Below are 21,450 nucleotides of genomic sequence, written 5' to 3'. Positions count from 1 at the left end.
GATACAAGTATGTATTCAAATCCGCTCCTGGAATAGAATCCGCAAATGGGACGCTGGATATCGCGCCGGAATTTCCGTTGCCAGCGAACTGAGCATCTTTGGGGATGCTTTATCAGCTGCCGCTAGACTTCACACGGGGTAGAACGCGTGCTTACACGGTATGCCCCCAGGGTACTACTTTTACCCGTGTTCAGCAAAATAATGAATGCATTCATGAATGTTTCAATAGGGAAAATGCCATGGAATTCTTTAATTGAATAGAAGAGATTATAGATAAGTATATTGCTATACAAAATACAAAGCTACAGGAAGCACATGGAATCATCTCTTGTTCAAACGAAACGGGTGCTTTAGAGCAACTTGAAATCCCGATTACACTCTCTGCAGTGGGATACTAAAAAAGTCAAAGTAGCTTCATGGGGTAAGCTGCTGAACACCAACGGGAGTTTCGGATATGCCCACATTATCCTGAGCTGAAATGGGCCCTTTTCAGTAGAGAGAGCTTGTGATTACGACCAACGCCTTTTTACACCTTAAACTCCGTTATTCACGCCGTTGCTCATGGCCCGCTTCCCTGGCGCCTCATAAATGCCTAGTTCACTCGCTTTAATTTGCAATGCCAGCATCTTCGAGTATGTCCGACATAGGGCGAGGCTGCCACCCATGAACCAAAAGTTGGGATGTCCGCTGTATCGCCAAATCTAGGAGAGCAAGTTTGTCAGATCAAGTACTTCTTTATCGTGGCATATCAGAAATCTTACCGAATTTATTTCGCCCTCTTCGTTCAAATCCCAGACCTTTCCTAGACGTGAAGCGACTTTGTCTCCAAAGAGCTTTTTCGCTGTGCTGTGCATTGTTTGGTAGCCTGTTGCCATGATGATTATGTCTGCCTTGAGTTCGGATCCATCTGCAAGAAGCAGCCCCTCGGGAGTGAACGAATTGATTCCTCCAGGATTGGATTTTACTTTGACCTTTCCATCGATAATGAGCTGACTGCATCCAACGTCGATATAATAGCCACCTCCACGAGTGACGTATTTACGGTATATGCCGCTTCCATCTATCCCATAGTCGAGCTCAAATCCGGCACTCGTCAATCCGTCTATGATATCCTTGTCAACTGTTTTGATAGCGTTTGTCTTGAAAATGTTGAGTGCAAACTGAACAGGAAGTGGTTTGCTTTGGCTGTCGACATCCAGGTCTTCAGTCGGTGGTCCACCCTCCTCATACGTTCCCGAATGAAGCATTGGGAGGCCTTTCTTTGCCGTCAAGACATGAGTGCTGCCACGTTGGAGCATAGTTACCGATGCGGCACCGCATTCATGGAAATTCTGGCAAAGGTCATGCGCTGAAGTGGCCGAACCTATTATTACCACATGTTTGCTAGAGAGGTCGGAGTGTTCCGATGCATCCTTGTGCTGACTTCCGTGGTAAGCAGTCCCTTTGAAGCTTTCGATACCATCAAAATGTGGAAGGATGGCATCTCCTGCATTCCCAGTCGCCAGAACAACATGCCGTGGTTTAATAATTCGTATTGAACCATCCGATCGCTTTACTGTCACAGTCCATGTTTTTGTAGTCTCATCAAACGCGGTGCTCTGGAGTTCGGTGTCGCACCAAACGTTGAGCTCCATCAGGCTGGCATATGCTTCAAGCCAATCGGCAAGTTTGTCTTTTGGCATAAATAACGGCCAGTGGGAAGGAAAAGGGATATATGGGAGGTGGCAGTATTGGATTGGGTCATGGGTCATCAGTGTCTATATGATTTGCAGTTAGCTTGTGCAGAATCACCTCCAGTGTAAGGGTTGTGGGGTCAAACCTTGTAACGTTTGCGCCAACTATCGCCAACACGACTACTCTTCTCAATAATTAATGCTGGCACTCCGAGTTGCTGGAGTCGAGCAGCCGTAGAAAGACCAGATTGGCCGGCACCTACTATGAGCACAGCCGGAGCTTCATCGAGAAACTCCTTTTGCCTCTCACGTCGCTGTTGCCAGTTGCCACCCGATGTGTCAACGTAACCTTCTGGGCGCGTAAATCCTGTCTTCTCTTCATGTCTTTTGATCTCCTGGAGGGTGAAATGGATTAAATAGCACTTCCATGCATCGTCACCATCCAATACTAGTCGAAGCATCCCTTTTCCACGGCCGTGACGTGACTCGAAGTCGAACATACTCTCGATCCATTGCATGTCCGGACATGGGTTCTTGAAGGTAGGCTGAAATGTGCCGTAGTCACGAAGTCGAATGCTGCTGATACCGGCATTGTAGTTATTTTGCAGGTAGTTGAGGACGTTGTCGCGACCTTGAAGAGTTCGAAAACCCCAGGTGAAAGAGAGTAAGTCACGGATCCAGGCTTCTTTGACGAATGCTTTTTCAAGACCTTCTCTGTCATTTCTTTGCAGAGCGTGCTCAAAATCTTTTACCCAGCGCTCTGAAATATTTCTTGCGTGCGATAGCGAGACATTACCCTGTTGTTTGAACGTGGGTAATGTGATGATGTGGGCCATTTTCTCGGCAGAGTGAGGTCAGCTTAACGATCACTAACTGTTACCAATGGGTGTCATTCAAGTGCTTCAAACAATAATTTTTGTCATGATCGTGGACTTTATATACATCTACTAAGTGGACGCTTGTTGGGAGCTCACGGCAGAAAGATAACCACAGGGAGTTGTATGCCATGATGCCTCAGAATGTCCACGTGCTCAGACAATTGCCCATTGGAGTCCGATATCGTCTGGAAGCCCAAAGCCACCTCGAATCTAGACCACTGGCTGCGAGACTATATTCTCCAGTTAAAGACTGTTATGCAGCGATGAAATCAGTTACCTTCGGTCTATATGGCCCGAAAGCTGTTTATGGCCCATTTAATTACAATTGGCGCTGCATGTACCGTACACATGGCTGGCAGTAATTCGCCCTCGTAACAGCATATTTACTAGTAAGCCCAAGGCACGAGTGCGATTTGATCATTAAGCACAGCTCGCATTTCGTGCTTATGAATGCAATTGGAGTGGTCGTGATCGATAGCATAGCAGCGATTGGCGTTGCCATAGCACTATCTGTCAAATAGTATTCTGACTCTTCTCTTTCAAGTACGAGTATGGCTAAGTGCGCATTACTGAATCTGGTTTCCCGTTTCTCTTTACAACTATTGCAAGCTGTTGGTTGATCATAAGACTGCGGAGATCGATCTCCGCTCACGCGCTCTCGAGATCTGACCAAAACAGCACCTCCGCATCAACTCCTCTTTCTCAAAGCTCAATTATGGATCGACTCCCCAATTGAGTTATCCGGGCTCAACTCCCCCGCACCCGAAGTCGGCCATACATTGCCCGAACACGGCTCTGAGACTTGGGCTTTTCTGATCTGTCACAGTTGACTCCTGAAGAATTCTTTCGCTGTGCACCAGTTCCAGCATCTCATCTAAGTAGCAGCTTGCTTGATGAATCAGCTTTCCGTGCAATTATTGCTCTCTCTTTTATAAAGGAATATATACATACCCCTAGGTACTCTGTTCAGAGGTACGCACAATAACAGGGCAGCGCTCGTGTTTCACTTGCGATAGTATAGGTCAGACACAACGGCAATTGGGAATATGCAGAGCAGTAATAATTCCATTATTTGCACTCATCGTTTTCGACGCAAATACACGAAATTATTACAACTTCAAACGTTTAATTACTGCAGGCGTATTTAGTATTGTCACGTGTAAACTACGGACCTGGCGTTCAATTTCTGGCTTCACCATGAAGTCGAAGTGCGTTAACTCGAATTCTTCAAATATCACTTTATCCCATGTTTTGATCACAGTCTCCCTCTCTTTTCGATAATCAGTGACTTCCAAGCACCTAAACACGAAATGAGTCCTGATTTCCAGTCTGTCGTTCCAATTTTACGAATCTTCGATGTCAAAAAAGCCGACGAATTCTACCTAAATTTCTTAGGATTCACGGTGGATTGGGACCACCGTTTCGACGATAACGCGCCACTGTATCGTCAAATTTCCAAGGGCAGTCTCATTCTACACCTTAGTGAGCATCACGGAGATGGAACCCCGGGCACAAAGATTCGCGTCATGATGAATAAGGGGATTGTCGAGTATCATCAGGAGCTTATCGCCAAGAAATATCGATACATGAGGCCAGGGATAGAGAAGGGTTATGGAGGGCCGGACTCTCAGGAAGTTACTGTGATTGATCCATTCGGCAATACAATCACATTTTGTCAGACTGAAAAGGATGAACAATAATCGACACGGCTATTCTAGGGGATGGCAAGCTACGCAAAGTTTTCATCGCATGCGATCTCACCAAGCAGATGCATAATAATAACTGACATTTCATCAAATGCACGGAAAATAATATGATCATACCCCTTTCACTCTCTTTGTCTCCTAAATAGAAATTATAGCGAACATTCTGACTTGTGAGGCAGTATGAAATGCATAAAATGAAAGCGAGTCTTAACTTCGAGACGGGCGCGTCTTACGTCCACGGAACACAATTATGCCACCTTCCTCTTCTTCATCATCTGGTTCTCCAGCAGTGCTTCGTTTGTCCTCTTCTTCGATGGTATTAGGAATCGACACACTTCCGATTGACAAGCCTCCCATTCTGGAAGTGAGGTCACTGGGGTCAGTCTTCTGATCCGTTCGCCACGGTTGTTTGGAGAACGAATTGGAATCATGCTTTCTACCTTGCAATACTTGATCTTCGAGCAATCGTGCCGCAGTTACTCTGATTTTCTTGTTTATTTCGATTAGTAGCCCTTCTGTCGCATCCATAGCCTTCTTATCAAAAACATCAGGGGCGCGCCAATGAGGATAGAGGTTGTTGTGTGACTCGCGGGCTTGCACTCCCTCTGGATGTTTTTCGAAATAGTAATTGCAAAGACGGCAGGTTGGCTTGCTGCTCCCGACATATCGCCATTTGTGCCAGAATTCGACATCAGCATTTTCGCGCAGGTAGTTCAGTACGTAATCCAGGACAAGAACTTCACCATGAACCATGTGTGTCAGGGAGGCAGAGTTGCACCCCTCCAAAATCTTTATATCCAAATCGAGAACTTGAAGCTGTTCAGCCATAGACCGGTGTCTTTCTATTATTTCTGGAGAAGAACTCATTCTTCCAATTATTTCGGATGCGTTTGGTCGCTTTTTGTGTAATGGATGCGGGATCATAGACGCTGATGGAACTACCGTCACTTTAATCTCGTGGAACAGTCGATCCCAGAGCCGGCTCGCGCGAATTATTGTTTCGACAGCGAGGTAATATGAGTGCAAGCGACCAACGAAGTGGCGGAGCTCCGACCATGGCTTAGAGTTGTCCATCTCGCCTTCTCTTGCTTGCTCTGAAATCGAGTCTCCAAATTTCCGACGTTGAGCCTCGTGAAGGAATAAGAAGAGTTTTTCACAGGCAGCAAAGTCTATATGTGCCTTTGTCAGTAACACGGTTAACCTTCAGCAGCTTCTGGAAAATCGACGTACATTGTGAATCCTCGAGCTGTTTGTCATTACCGAATTTGACCAATTCTGTGAGTCTAGAAAGCTGAGATTTAAACCTTGCGGCTTCCGATGCTGCCGATTATAAAGACACATAAGCCAAGTCTCTCGCTCATGACGGCGAATGGGGTGGCTCACACAACGAATTTTGGCCATGTCGTCTGTCATAGTCACTGATGCATTCCTCCAGAAATGCGATAGTATTGGTAAGGTAAAATCGGACGCGGTTTCCGTCGTCGAATTTGAGGATATGCCACAGTGCTTCTCTGTGTACTAGAGATCCGTTACTCGCAGGTTGCTCTGTAGATTTTGCTACAATTTCGAGTAGCTGCTCCACAAAGAGCTTAACTTCTGGCAACTTTGATGCTTTGCGGTTGTTAGATCCAATGATATAGTGAACACCCTCGGGTTCTTCCAGCACCGCAATGCCGGTAACAGTAGATCCGTTCTCGCCGCGTTTGTTGTCGCAAACTTGGGCAAGCCTATTGACAAAACACTTGAAAGTCTGTTCCGCGCTGTCGACGTTATCTCTCATGGTATTTGGCTCGTGCTGCGTGGCAGAGAAACTCTGCTGCGGTCGAATCTTCTTCAGAGCTACCTCGAGGAGGATAGGCTCGTAGAAGCGCCGGGCGAGCTTTGCGCGCAATGGAATGGGCTTCGCCATATCGGCGCTGGTACCTTCAAGGCATAAATAGTTAGCGTAGGGGATATATTAGGTCGGGTTGACATGTTAAATACGAGTAGCTGATGGCATGTTTGCGACACCTTATCTTATGGCTGATGATCCTGGAAGCGAAGTTGGTTTACCCAAAAGTGTATATTAGTTGGAGCAGATGGTCTTTGTTGTCGATTATTGACCGATTCAAGTTGATCCGACCATTTCTATTTAAATCAGTCGAAAGCCGCTTCCAAATTCCTAACAATTCTTGTGTGGCATCATCATACATGATTTCAAGGCGAGAGGCCGTCCAAAATGCGATTTGGGCCGACATGGGGATTCCCGTCGTATCATTGGATGCCACGCTACACAATTCACCTCCCAGTCAGCCTGTAGGCCTCCCTCTATGTGACCGTAATCCGTTCGCGTCTCAGACGTCTGGGCGGCCTACAATGGACAAACGGGGCCTTTGGGCCAGCCAGGCTGTGATGGGGTCTACAGAATCCCATCGAATTAATCGAGCCTGTCTCATTGGGTGACTGGGCTGTGGGAGGTCTACGGCTGTGGGTGGCCTACAGAATTAAGCCTGCAAGCCTTGCGGGCTTCTTATGCAAGCGCCTGGTTTCATCCAGCGGCAGCTTGCAGGGGTAACATGTGTTGGCCCATGTTTGGCTGATGGCGCACAAATGAGGCATTGCAGCCTTTGTTGATTGAATGAAGAACATAGTTTTGTATCTGGGGAGCATGTTGGGCAGATATGCACCGACACGAGATGCAATGCAAGGCATTCTGATCGGTTATGAGGGGGAAACAGGCCAAGTAAACACTGGGTAGACGTAGATTCCCGCATTGCTAGGCGAATTCAACACCAGCAAGCCACATCAACCTATCAGCATCCATCTGCCTCCCTCATCTTGAAGGATATGTCTCCACTGCTATCAAATAGGACTCCGCTCTTGACAAGGATTTATATACTTATGCTCGTGGGCCACCCGCGTCAAAGAAGCTGGGATTCTCATCTCCCATCCCAACCAGCTTGGAAGAACGACTAAGATCATTGTATCGAATACGGAGCACACACTTTGGCATGACGAAGAACCAAACGGAAACTACTTTGGTGTGCTCTGATATACACTTGCGGGCATAAACGCACTTAAGAAGACTCTAGTTCTTCGATTCCGCTTTGGCTATAGCCCCCGTTCTCAATATAAGGGATTCATATATACGGTATTTGTCTTGCTAAATCCCTAGCTTGGTCCATGCTGACTTTTGCATCTGTTTTTCCAGGCTATCCTCCAACATCTCCCTTAATTGCAGCATCAAAGATACTTTCATACAGATTCTGGTGAGCATACTCTGTGTTGCTGTCTTCCTCAGCTGAATACTTATTGCCAATTCGCTCTTTGTAAGACTGCTGCGTGCATGTAGAGGGTGTGCCACTCGATCAATTGGATTACTACAGACTTCTGAATAGCAGCACGCCACTGGCATCGGCACTATAGTCAGTAACACAGGAAGGGTGGACCGAATTTACCCACTCAATCTCTGTCCAAACATCTCGGCAGCAACACAGGTGGATCGGAATATCGCCGTGATTGGCAACATCGAGCGACATATTCTTATATACCGATGACAGGAACCCGAGGATCCATGTTAGAGTGGCGGCCATAGACACCACTACTCAGAATGGACTGGGACGACAACGGGGCTTTTAGGCCCGGCGCCGTCAATCCCCTCCTGGGGCATGAGACATGCGGCGAAGAGGATCAAAGCTTCCCGGGGGCTGTAGCGGATACAATCACGAATGAATTTACCGAACACAATGCATACATCGCACAGGAATGGGGAGTTGGGCCCACCCTTGACCCAAGCATCTTACACAGCTCGCCTCCTACGCCCCCTGGGGTTGCCTCAGGTATCATTGATCCAAGCATGTTAGAAGGCTCCGGTCTTACGACCCCTGGGGTTGCCTTAGGTATACCGACAGGCCCCTCCGTTGACGCTGATGTCGCCTCCGTTTTCTCCGGAATTCAACGCTCCCATGATGAGACTTAGATTCTGAATGGCTTACCGACAGGTTCGCCTTTTGGAATCCAAGAGCGAACAACTGGTGAAATGAGCAATGATTCATATGAAGCAGAGGATCACACGGCTGCTGTTGACAATTCGTCTCCCCTTTCTTTTTCGTTTTCTGATTTCTCGTCTTCTGATTTGAGTTTTGAGAATGATCCCGATGCCATGAATTTAGACACATCTGGACCTTTAACTGCAGGCACTTTGGCGGAATACCTTCCTTCTTCAGAGGCTGAGGCGGACTCGCTACCTCCAACGGGGTCTCCAACCGTGGCTTTACCTTTTGTGTGTGATAGAGCTGGATGCTCAAAGTCTTTTGAGAAAAATTATCAGCTCAAGTAAGTTTTGCCTATTCCTTATATCACGATGATACTTTCATGGTACTTCATCCATCTCATGCATCTTATACTGTCGGCTACATAAAGGATAAAAGAGAACTCGACTAACATCAGGTACTCTATCAGTCGCCATTTGGGATGGCACGACAAGAAGTTACAATGTCCTCTTCACCCGGATTGTGATAAGCGTTACCAGTACAAAAAAGATCTTGAGAAACACATCTGGAGTCACCACCAAAAATGGGCTGAGGATACTGGCCGTCCTCCAATACGAACCAAGTGCAAGATGTGTGGGGTCATATTGGAGCGACCAGACAATGCCAAGCGCCATATGGATGAAGTCCACAAGAAGATCAGGAGACGACGAGGTCCAGGGGGTTAGAGATTCTGGCATATTTCCATATTTCTGTTTTGTTTCGCGCATCTGTTTATGCATTTCTGATTTATGCATTTCTGATCATTTAAGTTAGCCATGTTCTGTTGTTCGTATTTCAATCACTTAGCTATTTCTTTATACTATCTACCTCAAGCAGCCGCTTCATCGTAACTCCCATAACCCCTGGATGCGGGACTACCACTGCACCAGCATCCTCAAGTGCCTTTGCTTTGATATCCGCAGGTACATCCCGGGGGGTGAGCACAGCACCCGCATGACCCATGATCCTTCCCAGTGGAGCCATCCTCCCGGCTACCATTGCTACAATTGGCTTGGGGCGAGGAGTTGATTGTCGATATTCTCGGATCAGCTCAGCGGCTCTAAGTTCGGCTTCTCCACCAATTTCACCTATTACGATGATGCCTTTCGTCTCTTCATCCTCAAAAAAGAGTCGAAGGCCATCTGCTAAGGTGGTACCTACACAGTGTTAGCCACAATGCTCAAGATTAGGCATCAATAGTTGCAGGTATTCTCACCTGGAAGTAAATCACCTCCCATACCTAGCACTATGCTCTGTCCCAGTCCAACTGCGGACGTTGCACCCACAGCCTCGTAGCTCAAAGTCCCCGACTTGGACACAATGCCTATACAGCCTCTCTGATACTGCTTATACGGCATGATGCCAACTCGACACTGTTCTGGAGCTATAATTCCCGGACAGTTTGGTCCTACGAGCCGAGTTTTGTTCTGTGTACGAAGTATCTCATGTACCCGTAGCATGTCATGCACTGGAATATGTTCCGCCACAGATACAACCAGTGGAACTTCAGCCTCTATGGACTCTATGATTGCTTTGGCTGCAAACTGCGCAGGTACAAAAACAGCACTCACATGAGGTCGGACCGTTTTCATGGCCTGCGAATAGCATGAGAACACGATACCCCAGGGGTGCGACAGAAGCTGGAGGGGGGTTGCTCACCTCCTCGACGGTATTGAAGACCGGTAAATCAAGGTGCGTCGAACCTCCCTTGCCAGGTGATATGCCTCCCACTATACGAGTGCCATATGCAATAGTATCTTTGGCGTTTGCAGTCGCCTTCATGGATCATCTGGTCATTAGTATTACATTTCACGACAGTGAGGGGTCTCGTATTTACCGCTTTCCCTGTAAACCCTACATGATGTATAAGTAGAGTACAAAAATTCAAGGTATCATATTCATTACCTTGATATACTACAGCCGTGTTTTTATCTAGTCTCAGATTCGAGATTGTGCTATCATAGGCATTTATGCATCGGGCAGCCGAGGCTGAGAAGTGTCGTCGCCAAGTTGAGGGGCAGCTTCGGGTCGGTCTGAAAATTGACACCGCCATCGTACGTAGGTAATGATTTGATCAGCCGAAATAGCTCATAAATTAGAGAAATGACCAGTAATTGAGTACATGTATATTGTTCATGCATATGCAATATAGGTTGAGTACGTGGCCGAAAGACAAGTTGTTCAAGTACTCGTAAATAATGAGAACGTAAACTATGCCGAATAGAGCCCCGTTTTAATGGGCAAATGGCTATATGCACTGCTATGGATCCAGACAAGACGGCTATTTCCATCTCTTACAGAGGGCATTTACAGTGCAAACAAGCGCACGGAGTATGAATTGTATTTGAATGACAAGATAGACAGCGATAGACCATCATTTCTGGAACTAAACCTACACAACACTGGCCGTTTCGCAGTTTGCAAGTACGCAGGCGGCAATATTTGTCGAGTTATAGGGTAACAATATTAGCAGTCCAGAGTCTAAAATCTCTAGTGCTCGAAATGCACATATACCAAGCTGTCCGAATGGTTTTCAGTTCTAAAAGTATATGTATTTAGCAACGGTGTAAATGTAACTGTAACTACAAAAAAATCAGAGATAGGAGAGGCTGAACTCTGAGCGATAGGCTGAACTATATAAGTGACTCCATCTCCTTTGCGCGTTGATGCATGTGTGAACGATGACGTGGGGTTTCCTCCCACTCCCACTCCCACTCCCACTCCCACTCCCTGCATCGTGTAGCGTAAAACTGCGTCATCTGATTGGAATGAATGTCATCTCTCAGAGCTACGAACCTAACTATTTATCTTCTCTTATCTTCTCTTTGCCAAAATGTATTGCTGGGAACCATCTTCATCGTATCTTAGTCAAGCATATTTTATGGAGTCAGCACTGAGGTAGAGTCGCGATCTTATATGTACTTGCTCTACATGTTTCCTACAAATCATCCGTGGTACGCGAACCAAGGGTGGCTGCGTCACCATGATCATCTGGGAATAACCTTGGAAGTCGTTGAACGAACAGCTGAAACTTGCTTGTCTCGGACACGACCGATTTCGGAGGAATTCGGAACCGTAGCACCGTTGTGCCCTGACTTGGTGAGAGTGTCTGCAAGGACGACGGCAGAGCAGAATCTACTGCTTACCTGCACGGATCTTGATGAGCGCATCTTGCATGACGCCCATTCCAAACGAAGCAGCCTCTGATTACGATGGGTATGAAGCACTGGCACAAAACATTTTGTTGAATTCGTGTAAAAAAATTAAAGCCTCGGCATCTGGTATTTGAAGTATTCCAAATTGTCCAATCGGCCCCCCAATGAGGTAACACAATATGCGCTGTTCGGTCGGCCTAAGCCGAAGTTTGTGTACTTCCTGTTGTAAGCCCCTCGTCAACGGCTTCACGTTGGGGCTTGTCTTGGGGAGAATTTCGAAAAGAAAGGTCCAGGAAATGAGGCTCTTGCTCCGATATGTCACAATAAACACTTCCAACCAACACTCCTGCGACAGAGAGGTGCCTACTAGTAGTCACTATTTTCAACTCAGGCCAAGCTTGTTGCATTGCCCCATAGCAAAGTTCGCAAAGCCACCCTGTGCTGTGGCTGGTTGGCCGCTCCCACACTAGACATCGTCTCACCCACCTTCAAAGCCTGGCCTCGTGCGCATAGCGTCATGCCGAATTCGTCCTCGTGCTCTTGAAGGCAGCAGGCTGCAGTGGCTATGGACTGACTGACTGCAGCAACAGCATCAGGATGAGCTGAAGGACCGAGTCAAGGCCCGTGGCCTTCCCTTTTCTTCTCCTCCCTCCTCTGTCAACCTCTATACAAACACATGCATGTGTCGACAACACGAGGCACGCAATACCTTCCAGAACAAGATCCTGTACCGCCGTGAAATGCCATTACCGAACCGATGCCTCGCAGCAAGCTGCCCTTTCGATCGAGCTCTGTCAAGGCCGTGGGCTCCAACCTCTTCTCCCGAGGCCGTCGCGACGATGCACACAAGGATATGGTGAAGCAATCGGGCGAGCCACGGCGTCGTCGGGCGTCTATTTCGGCGGGCGAGCGGCCGACTCCGGAATTCCAGCGGCAATCTGGGGCGAAAGATTTCAGGTCGCACCAGGAGGTTCAGAGGCCGACGATGCCGCCCCCATCGGCTTCATCCAGCAGGGCTCGAAGCCCGCCACGACGAGAGTCCTTATCTCGAGGATCTGTATCACCTCATTCTCGCCAGAGAGTATCAGGCGGTGGAGATGCTCGTCGCAGCCACCAGTCCCGATCGCCTCCCCGACGACGATATTCCTCTTCGGAAATTCCTCGACCACGAGATATGACGCATCAACCTCAGTCGCCAGCGCCTTCACGATCGCAACGGAGTGGCAGTCATGACCGGCGTGATCGACATGGATATGGGGGTGCAGTAGCTACAGGCGTACCTCCGTCCTCTCCCCATCTTGCGCCCAAAGCTGAATGGAACAGCTCTTCTTCAAGGGAGGCTCGGCAAGAGGCCCGACGATATCCGCCTTCAGCATCGGCAAATAATAGACCGCAGCCTGCGAAGCGAGGCAGCTCTCCCTATCAGAGACCGTCTACAGCTTCTGATAGCCATCGCCCTGCTTCCGATAGATATCGCTCCGCTTCGGTAGATGGCTACGATAGAAATTCTCATTCTCAGCCAAGCTCTTCCCAGCAACCAACATCGCCCTCTCGCCGTCCGAAGCATGAGCGCAGAGGCTCAGACAGCTTCTTCAGCAAATTCCCAACTTCATTTGCGACATATGCGGGAATTCGTGCGCTTTCGGAGCATGCCGACAAGGCAAAAGAATGGGTTGAGTGGTTCAACGACGTAAACGACGCCCCGGATGAGATCCGCGCTCTCTCTACTCGGATATCCACCACGCGTGACACTATTCAGCAGATGAAAGAATGCCTAGAGGCCAGGCCAGACCTCATTGAGGACGAATCAGGACAGGTCCTCAAGTCTCACATTGAAGACGCCATCGAAAGCACTAGTGAGACATTGAAGAAGATGACGAAATTGCTGGCGAGTTTTTCTGGAGCTGCCAAGCAAGACAGCACAGCTCTTGGACGCTTGGAAGGCTTCTGGCATTCGTACAATTACAAAAACGAGGGTGAGGAGCAGATTAAAGCCGCCGATGCCGAGTTGCAACAACAGTTGCTGCAACTTGGTACTCTCATGTCAAATATCTACGCGTTCGTCTACCCCCCTTCCCTCAGTTACTTGGTAATTCTAACAACCAGTAGTCGAGCTTTGAAAAGACCATCACCAGGCATCTCCACACCAAATGCATCTACGCCCCCTCAAACGGCGGCAAGGATGAACCCTCCGCTAAACACATCAATACCGATGCAGCAGCCAGCAACTTCAATACCCAGCCGACCTCCCCCATCACCACAATTGTCTCCCAAATCCAAAGGACATTTTGAGGCAACTGGAATTTCTCCAAAAGTCGTCCCAAATCCGCCGACTCCTCCGCGCTCAGAACCATCAGTTGAGCCGCCGCCTCAGTCTCATGGCTCTGCCAATACAAGCACAACGGGCCTTGATCCGCGTAATACAAATCCACTTCCGAATCCAAAAGATATCCTGCTGGATGCTGCTTGGGAAGGCGACGTCAAAACTGTGGCCAACTGCATGCGCCAAGCGCCTCCCGACTCATGCGATCCTCATGGACTGACACCATTGCATCTCGCTGTCGAGCGTGACCATATGGCCGTCGCCATGTATCTTCTTGATCATGGCGCAAATGTTCACGCTCGTGCTGACGGTGGCTGCATGCCTCTTCACTTGGCTGCGCGTTATTCAACTGCTGCCACAGTAGAGATGCTTATCGAGCGCGGCAAGGCTGATCCCAACTGCCAGACCACTGATGGAAGAACACCACTTCACTATGCTGCTAGATCTGCCGAGGATGGAGATTCGGAACGACGAGAAGTGATTCGCGCATTACGCGATTTGGGGGCCAATCCTACGATCCAGAATAGAAGAGGCGAATTGGCTAGAAATGTGGCTGAGAAGAGAGACTACTGGGATGCGGCTGCAACACTGAGAAGAGCTGAACAAAGGTGGGAGCAACGGCAGCAGCAGGAGTTACACAAGCAGCAGCAGCAACAACGAGAACAACAACAGAGAGAGCAGCAACAGAGAGAGCAGCAACAGAGAGAACAGCAACAGAGAGAACAGCAACAGAGAGAACAACAACAGAGGGAACAACAGCAGAGGGAACAACAGCAGAGAGAACAACAACTGCGGGAACAACAACTACGAGAACAACAACTACGAGAACAGCAGCTGCGAGAGCAGAAGCATCAACAACAACTCAGAGAAGAAGCCACGAGAAACACAAGAGAGAGCAATCCACCGAAAAAAGAGGGCAGTTGGCTGCAAAGGTACAGGCTAAGGAAATAACGACTTACGACGACTTTGATGATCCATATTCTCTCCATATATATTCACTTCTAATGTGGGATGCATACATATGGCGCAGTCTTTTGCTGAGGATACACGCTTTACTACATATTTGTTTATGATTGACGAATCCATCATCTATATCAATTAGACTAATGCTATTTATTTCCCGCTTTTTAACCACAACAATTTCTTAAAAGAATCTCCACAAAGAATCCGCGTGCCTTGTGCTCTTGAAACGACTGTAATAAAAACAGGCTGGCCACATAATGAGAAGCAAAAGACACCAGAAGATGAAATAAACAAAGAGATTGGCGATGCCTTTGGTGTTTCCAGGATGCATAGGGTCTCCGTGACCGGTTTCAGTGCCAAAAAGGTTTTTGAGCAACGTGCCCAGAGGAGACATGACGAGGTTGAGATGGACTACATAGAAGAACAGGGACGATGTACCAAAGCTCAAAAGCATACCGAAGCGCTTTGCAATGTGCACAGGGATGGAGCTGAACGCTCCGAGCATAAATAGGTTGCCAGCCATGGTGAAGGCCCAAAAAGCAACATCAGGGGGGTACTTGATGATGTAGAAGAAGGATGCTGCTGAGGCAAGGTAAGGGTTTTCGTTGGCAGTCTGAGCATCTTGCGCGGGTGTATGCAAACAATCCTCTGAGAGGTTGCCTACACGCAGAAGTCTGGTGAGAACGAAAATGGCAGCAAAGATGACCCCGGCAGATGCGTGGCCGATGGCAACAGCAGAGATTGTCCACTTCCGGGCAGAAATGATGCGGCCGTAGAGAAGTCCGAGAATGGCAAAGGAGAGCCATGCCATAGGGGGGAAATTCGACATGACGTGCTCAGTAGAGACGTACCAGAACCAGATGGCGAGAAAAGGATGCTTCGACGTAGGGACGAATTGAGTTGAAACGGAACCGTCTGATCCCTCTGTGTCAAGGCTGCAGCGGCCATGGTCCTCGGATAGCCAGATATTCCACCAAATGGTAATGACGCTGAGAACAACGAGGAAGATGTTGTGGATATGCCATGAGAGTGATGAAGCCGTTGCCGCTCTCTCGCTTTCTCTGGCAGCGTGCCTTCGTCCGAGTAGCAAGGGCTGGCTAACTCCTCCCTCTTCATCCTCATCATCATCAGTCGTGGGGACATACACGGCTCCAGATCGCTTGTCCATTATCAAAAGACCTCTCTCCAACACCCCGCTGAGCCACTTCTCAGTTTGATCCATCAGCAGCCACAACATCCCCGCTAAAACATAGTCAACTCCTAGTGAGAATAAAACGACGTTCATGAACCAGAATTGGCCTCCTGATGCCACAAGTCCAATTATCCAAGTCACTGCGGTCAACACAAGACCTCTCACGGCATAGTATTGCATTAGTCTGCCTGCCGACCAACCGATACGAGTACGCGACTGAGAGAGGAGAACAACTCCCATTCCGAGAAGAAATGTGAATCCCGGAGCACAGAAATGGGTCAATGTGCGAACGATATAGGCGGTGGTGAAGTTCCAGCGGCGCACTATAAGACCATCCATCTCCCCATCAATGTTTGTTCCATGTTGCCAAGTATTTAGACCGAGAGCGAGATGATCCATGGCCATCAGGGCCATGAGAAGGCCGCGCTGGAGATCGGGGGCGAGGAGTCGGACCGTCGGCTGCTTTGCTGTAGGAGCTGGAGATGACAACGAGGGCGATTCGGTTCGTGAAGACGCATTCGGATCGGAAATTGAATCATAGCGATAGCCATTTTCGCTGCGGGAAGAAGCCTCAGAAGAGGAAGCCATTGTGGCGTTGGTTGTTGACGGGCTGTCGCCAACCCGAAGCCACGCTGTATAAAGAGCAACTCGAAGACAAACGGCGGGCTCAGTTGCTCGGAAGGACAATTACAGCAGAAGATACGGAGTATATTAAAAAGTAAAAGAAGAGAATCCTAAGCTGCCCAAACTCCGCGAAAGACTCCGCCCTCCTCAACAGCTCCGACATAAGATAGCACTCGCACTACCTCCATCGCGTTGTCCGACTTCCGACGTCAAACAGTTTAATGACGAACCCCTGGGACTTTTTCCAGTGGGATCCTTTGCAAAAATCCGACCGGGGGGGCAAACAGATTCCTTTGACCCGCCCCGACGAGTCCGAGGCTAGACTGAATGGCTCTTAGAGTCATTAGGCCGACTAAGCGCGCGGGCAGATTCATAATTGCGGACTTGTTACTGCTGCCCTTTCTTGGTGTCAGCAGTGTAATGGGCGGTCCCGAGATAAACTTCTTATCAATCAGGAGAATGACCAAGAAGAGGCGTAAGGAACACGCGAAGAGTAAGCACTTGGTCCAGGAGGGTTACGCCTCGAGGCTCTTTACTCCAACGTGTGCCTTTTCTTACGTGTTCGTGTCCATCCTCTGGAAACTCTCTCCACATTTCGAGTTGAAGCACAGTACTCGTATTAAACAATATACGGAACAGCTACCCGCATCAGTTCGTAATCCACAAGCGCGGTGCCGAATACTAATCAACCAAAAAGCTATTAGCCTGTTTACAAAGCATTTTCGAAGCGGCTCAGCTATCCGAGCCTCCTATCCGTACCGAACTAAAACATGCCATAACAGCTTTAACTCTTGTAACCCTTGGGCTAAATCTCCTCTATCTCCCAGCAAATCAGCGCAAGCAACCCAATCTTTTACTGCCTCGCCAATAATCTGTACATCCACGATGCCATTAAGCGCAATTTGAGCCGCCAAGGGCGGCATCGTTGGCCCTCTGAAGTCACTAGGAACGCTCCCTGAAGACAGCTGAAATCCGTGATGTACAAAGACTGGGAATCTATATGTTTCGCCCAGAGCCAGGAGAAGGAGCCCAGTGCCGCCCCGCGTGAAAAACGACGGATCGACAACCAGGGCTTCGACATCTCGTGAAAGAAGAACATCGCCGTGAATCTGCGCCTCGATCAAGTGATCTAGGTTACGGCTTGGCGGTCTTTTGTAAATGCCTTTTACGAGAGGTGATTTGCTCAATGCGTCGATATACTCCACCATCCTTTTTGGTCGTACATTTTCTACACCCAGAGCTGTATCTCGTAGAAAACATTCTTTCAATAGAGCGGCCAATATCGCATCGAACTCATCCACCGTGCCTCTTTCTTTTGGGATTGCTTGAGAACCACCAAAGGTAAAAGTAGACCGAGATGACACTTCTGGTCGAAGCAAGAAATAGCAAGACCCGAATCGCGGAGCAGGCCCGTCAGAATTACGCATCAAGTCCAAAGCACCGTACTTTGGTCTTAGTGTCGGATCGAAGGCATTCGACACAGTGTCTGAATTGCCAGTGTCATGATAAGCACCGCTGAAAAGGTTTCGCTCCCATTCGTCTCGTGCACCGCCCAGCTGAGTTGCAACAAGGCCGTTGGAGATGCCAGTTTCGAATTGATTCCGGTATGTGCCATCCCTGAGGAGAGATTCAACGACAGTGCGCCCACTACGAGACGGGCGATCAGGGTGAAAATGCAACGCAACGCGGGCATGTTGAATTATTGTCTTTCGGATATCCTCTAGTTTCGCTATTGGGATGTTGGACATGCGAAAAATGTGAGATATGGTTTGGAGAGCCTCTGGCTGAAGCGTTGCTGCCTGGGCTTTGATGTTGGCGATGGCAGCTGCCTGAGAAGGATGCAGCGCCGGCATGACTTTTTGTGAAGATGCCATTTCTGACAATCATTGCGTATTCGTAGGAATGAAGGTGTTGGTGAGTGTACTCGTATGCAGTGCATGCAAAATTGTGATTTATCAGAGAGGAGTCAAGCAACTACAATGAGTTGATCGCAATGAGTCACGGCGACATCCTTGTCTGTAGGATTCATGAATTGGTAATAATTCTGTAACTTTGGCTATTCAACAATTAGGTTAATTTAGTGAACTGAACTTTTGCTGTTGTCTCCAATCAAAATGATTCATCCATCCCTGGCGTGCATGCAACGTATCGTTTCTTGACATTCCGTATAACTCGTATTAACTAGTGGGTTGCAGGAAATCCTGCCTCTCTGCTCGGGTCCTGTAGCCTCGCCAACTCCAATAATAGACGATACATGTACACTGCCATGTCTTTTTCCCTCAGCGCCTTAAAGAACCAATCTCGACCTTGCTCTGCAATTTCTTTTGCCCTGTTTTGTCCAGCCTCGGTTGATGTCAAATAAAACACCAACTCGGGGAGCTCTTCCAAGCTTTGGCTAACTGGGATGTAATGAACCCAGGGAACGAGACGATCATCGTGCCATTCTCTGAGCAGCGTTTGCTTCATCGGTGCCGACTTTGATGCGAGCAGCTTGTAATAGCGACCACTAATACCATTTCCATCTAGATCAAAGACTAGACGTGACTTGAGTGCTTTGTCCTTGTCTGCCCAGCCACCGACCTTGAAGAACCTCTTCTGATCTCTGCAATATTTCCTGTCGCACTGGAATATCCTGGTAAAGGCGACGTCAAAGAGTCGACCGTTCAGAAACGTTGACGCAACGCGCTGGATTACACCGCCAATCTCTCGCAAATAGTAAAATTCTCGTCGCTCAATGTTTTGTGCCAGCTTCACAAATCGTTGCCTCTGGTAATTTACCCAGTTTGCATCTGTGGCAAACCCGCCAGTCGTGGATCCAGCCCAGTAGAGGTTATTACGCTTTTCATCCCAGCCGACCTCTTTTGAGTCGTCATATATAAACTCTCCCTCAATGTATGCAGGACTCGGGAGTAAAATGTCGCCCATTGTCGAAGGCGAGCCGGTCGAGAGAGCGGGGACAAACCCCTCGACAAGCGAAAAGGACACGGGGCTCATGAAGAGGCCGTGCATATTGCGATACTCTGGGTGTTCACAGAGATCCATGGCAGAGGATTGATCTATGACAAACGGTAGATCAAACGCTTGCGACGAAGACTGTGTCTTTGCTTTCTTGCTTTTATCCTTGGACGCACAAAATTTTGTGATCTCGCCCCAAATAGGTTGATGGGACATGCTGGTGATGTTAAACTGCGGATGGTTACGGGCCTCTTCTGCTCCCCACGTCGGTATTAATACCCGCGGCTCATCAAAATGATTCACCAGAAACTTGACGTCGGGAAGAGCGCCATTTAGTCCTTGGAACAGCGTATCGAGCAGAACCTTGAGATGTCTATCGAAAACTCGATAAGCATGCGCACAGTCCGAGATGGCAGATTCACCGTTGAAACTGCAGAACCACATTTCACTGTTTTGCGCGAAGTGAATCTGGCTCATAGTCTCAGTCACTGTTTTCCCGCTGAGTTTCCAAAATGGTGACACGGCATGATGGATTGCGTCAAAATCGTCGATTATAGGGGATTCATTGTCAACTGCAAACTTATACCAAGCTTCGAAACCTGGCGGCGGTTCAGCATCGTATCGGAGCTGGTATTGTTCGACAGCCTCCTTGTAAGACTTGGACTGGGTCTTGATAAGACTCTTAAAGCTGGCCTTGCCGCCGCGTACAAGGCTCTCGACGGGGTGCTCTCGCTCAGGGCCAAATATTTTCGCCGATTGCTGCGCATCGCGAATCATCCAGAGGTTGGATAAAAGGGGTATAATTGATGCGAGGCCAAACAGCCATAACACAAGCCTGAATTTTGCTTGTTTCGGTAACAGAGCGACTAGTTGGCCGAGAGTGATGACGGAAACTAAAGTGTAGGCCACAGCCTGAAAGTCCGATGATTCATTTGTTGGATTAGTAGTGAAAGAGATACTAAATGTGGTGATCAGAGGAGCAACAATCCAAGAAGCATCTCGAGCCTGAGCAATAGTTAATGACCCAAAAGTTTGACTCATTGCATGTCCACGGGAAAACCTACCACTTGGATAACAAAAAACCAGGACAAGGCCTTGATAAAAGCCAGGAAAAAGGTTCTGATGATGCCGGTTGAATTTAATCCAAAAAAGACAATGTCCACGCCTGATATAAATAACAGAAGAACAGCAATGCGTACAGAAAGTGGCCGAATGTTATTCTCAAGGTTGATGGACGGGAAAATTGTAGATGTCCTATTTCTTGGCAACAAAGCAGTATAAAAAATGAAGAGAAACGTGCTTGGAATTATAGAGAATAAGAATGCCCAAATACTCCAATTCGAGAATGTGAGAACACCAAAAGAAGCAGCCAGAATGGCACCCCAGTTGCTGCTCACCAAAGGGGAAAATAAGCCAGCAGGCCTTGAGGCGGATCCAAGGTAATTTTGAACCGCCAAGAGCAGAGGAGTCAGTGCAGGCTGTCATCAATTATTAGCACGAGCTCAGTCATTCTTTGTAAAATTGTGCTCTTCTTACCAAAAATTGGATTAATCCAATCTCCGACTTGAAAAGTGAATAAATAGCAGCGCTCACGGCTACAATCCACAATGAGTATGGCGATGACGATGCCCCCCTAGCCTTGCCGGAGACTACTGGTCTCAACAGCGATTTAGGCTGTGGCTGGCTCAGGGACTTGATCAAGACCGGCAGGAAAGCCCAGCACAAGATCTCTGTGTCAAGTTCAGAGTCTTGGGAGGACAGCCATTGAACCAGCGTAGCAAATAGCAGAGCTGCCCCAGCGTATCCAGCACTGGGCCCAGCATCGTCGGCCCTGGGAAGCCACATGATGATGCTTGCCGTTGTGAGCTGTTGATACTACAATTTCCACGAGCGACCGTGAGGAAAATGGCGAACGTGGCATGGTGCCTGTACAGGGGGTCTAAGCCTCCCTTGAAAAGCTCCGGTTCGTAT

General features: G+C 48.3%; 8 protein-coding genes across 8 annotated transcripts; 2 read left to right on the top strand and 6 right to left on the bottom strand.

Annotated features, from left to right (window-relative positions):
* Nucleotides 1-533: 533 nt before the first annotated feature.
* T069G_02380 (pyridine nucleotide-disulfide oxidoreductase domain-containing protein) lies at nt 534-2,509 on the bottom strand (the record flags this gene model as incomplete). Its single annotated transcript, XM_056169590.1, has 3 exons — nt 534-701; nt 762-1,757; nt 1,820-2,509. 3 exons carry the CDS (start codon nt 2,507-2,509, stop codon nt 534-536), a joined length of 1,854 nt encoding a protein of 617 aa, XP_056030482.1.
* A 1,239-nt stretch (nt 2,510-3,748) lies between these two features.
* Nucleotides 3,749-4,251, top strand: T069G_02379 (uncharacterized protein; the record flags this gene model as incomplete). The annotated part of the gene is made up of 2 exons (XM_056169589.1): nt 3,749-3,759; nt 3,813-4,251. The coding sequence occupies 2 exons, from the start codon at nt 3,749-3,751 to the stop codon at nt 4,249-4,251; spliced, it is 450 nt and encodes a 149-aa protein (XP_056030481.1).
* Nucleotides 4,252-4,464: 213 nt separating this feature from the next.
* T069G_02378 (uncharacterized protein) lies at nt 4,465-6,166 on the bottom strand (the record flags this gene model as incomplete). Its single annotated transcript, XM_056169588.1, has 3 exons — nt 4,465-5,426; nt 5,488-5,577; nt 5,641-6,166. 3 exons carry the CDS (start codon nt 6,164-6,166, stop codon nt 4,465-4,467), a joined length of 1,578 nt encoding a protein of 525 aa, XP_056030480.1.
* A 2,908-nt stretch (nt 6,167-9,074) lies between these two features.
* Nucleotides 9,075-10,320, bottom strand: T069G_02377 (coA-ligase domain-containing protein; the record flags this gene model as incomplete). Its single annotated transcript, XM_056169587.1, has 6 exons — nt 9,075-9,424; nt 9,484-9,640; nt 9,839-9,862; nt 9,927-10,043; nt 10,105-10,121; nt 10,173-10,320. The coding sequence occupies 6 exons, from the start codon at nt 10,318-10,320 to the stop codon at nt 9,075-9,077; spliced, it is 813 nt and encodes a 270-aa protein (XP_056030479.1).
* Nucleotides 10,321-12,179: 1,859 nt separating this feature from the next.
* T069G_02376 (ankyrin repeats (3 copies) domain-containing protein) lies at nt 12,180-14,696 on the top strand (the record flags this gene model as incomplete). The annotated part of the gene is made up of 2 exons (XM_056169586.1): nt 12,180-13,480; nt 13,532-14,696. 2 exons carry the CDS (start codon nt 12,180-12,182, stop codon nt 14,694-14,696), a joined length of 2,466 nt encoding a protein of 821 aa, XP_056030478.1.
* Nucleotides 14,697-14,889: 193 nt separating this feature from the next.
* Nucleotides 14,890-16,488, bottom strand: T069G_02375 (uncharacterized protein; the record flags this gene model as incomplete). Its single annotated transcript, XM_056169585.1, has 1 exon — nt 14,890-16,488. The coding sequence occupies one exon, from the start codon at nt 16,486-16,488 to the stop codon at nt 14,890-14,892; it is 1,599 nt and encodes a 532-aa protein (XP_056030477.1).
* A 785-nt stretch (nt 16,489-17,273) lies between these two features.
* Nucleotides 17,274-18,377, bottom strand: T069G_02374 (uncharacterized protein; the record flags this gene model as incomplete). Its single annotated transcript, XM_056169584.1, has 1 exon — nt 17,274-18,377. The coding sequence occupies one exon, from the start codon at nt 18,375-18,377 to the stop codon at nt 17,274-17,276; it is 1,104 nt and encodes a 367-aa protein (XP_056030476.1).
* A 328-nt stretch (nt 18,378-18,705) lies between these two features.
* T069G_02373 (glycosyl transferase family 90 domain-containing protein) lies at nt 18,706-21,324 on the bottom strand (the record flags this gene model as incomplete). The annotated part of the gene is made up of 4 exons (XM_056169583.1): nt 18,706-20,484; nt 20,544-20,644; nt 20,813-20,957; nt 21,016-21,324. 4 exons carry the CDS (start codon nt 21,322-21,324, stop codon nt 18,706-18,708), a joined length of 2,334 nt encoding a protein of 777 aa, XP_056030475.1.
* Nucleotides 21,325-21,450: the final 126 nt, after the last annotated feature.

Source organism: Trichoderma breve, chromosome 2 (genome assembly GCF_028502605.1).
Source record: "Trichoderma breve strain T069 chromosome 2, whole genome shotgun sequence".
NCBI classification, from domain to species: domain Eukaryota; kingdom Fungi; phylum Ascomycota; class Sordariomycetes; order Hypocreales; family Hypocreaceae; genus Trichoderma; species Trichoderma breve.
This window is presented reverse-complemented; position numbering and strand designations above follow the sequence as displayed.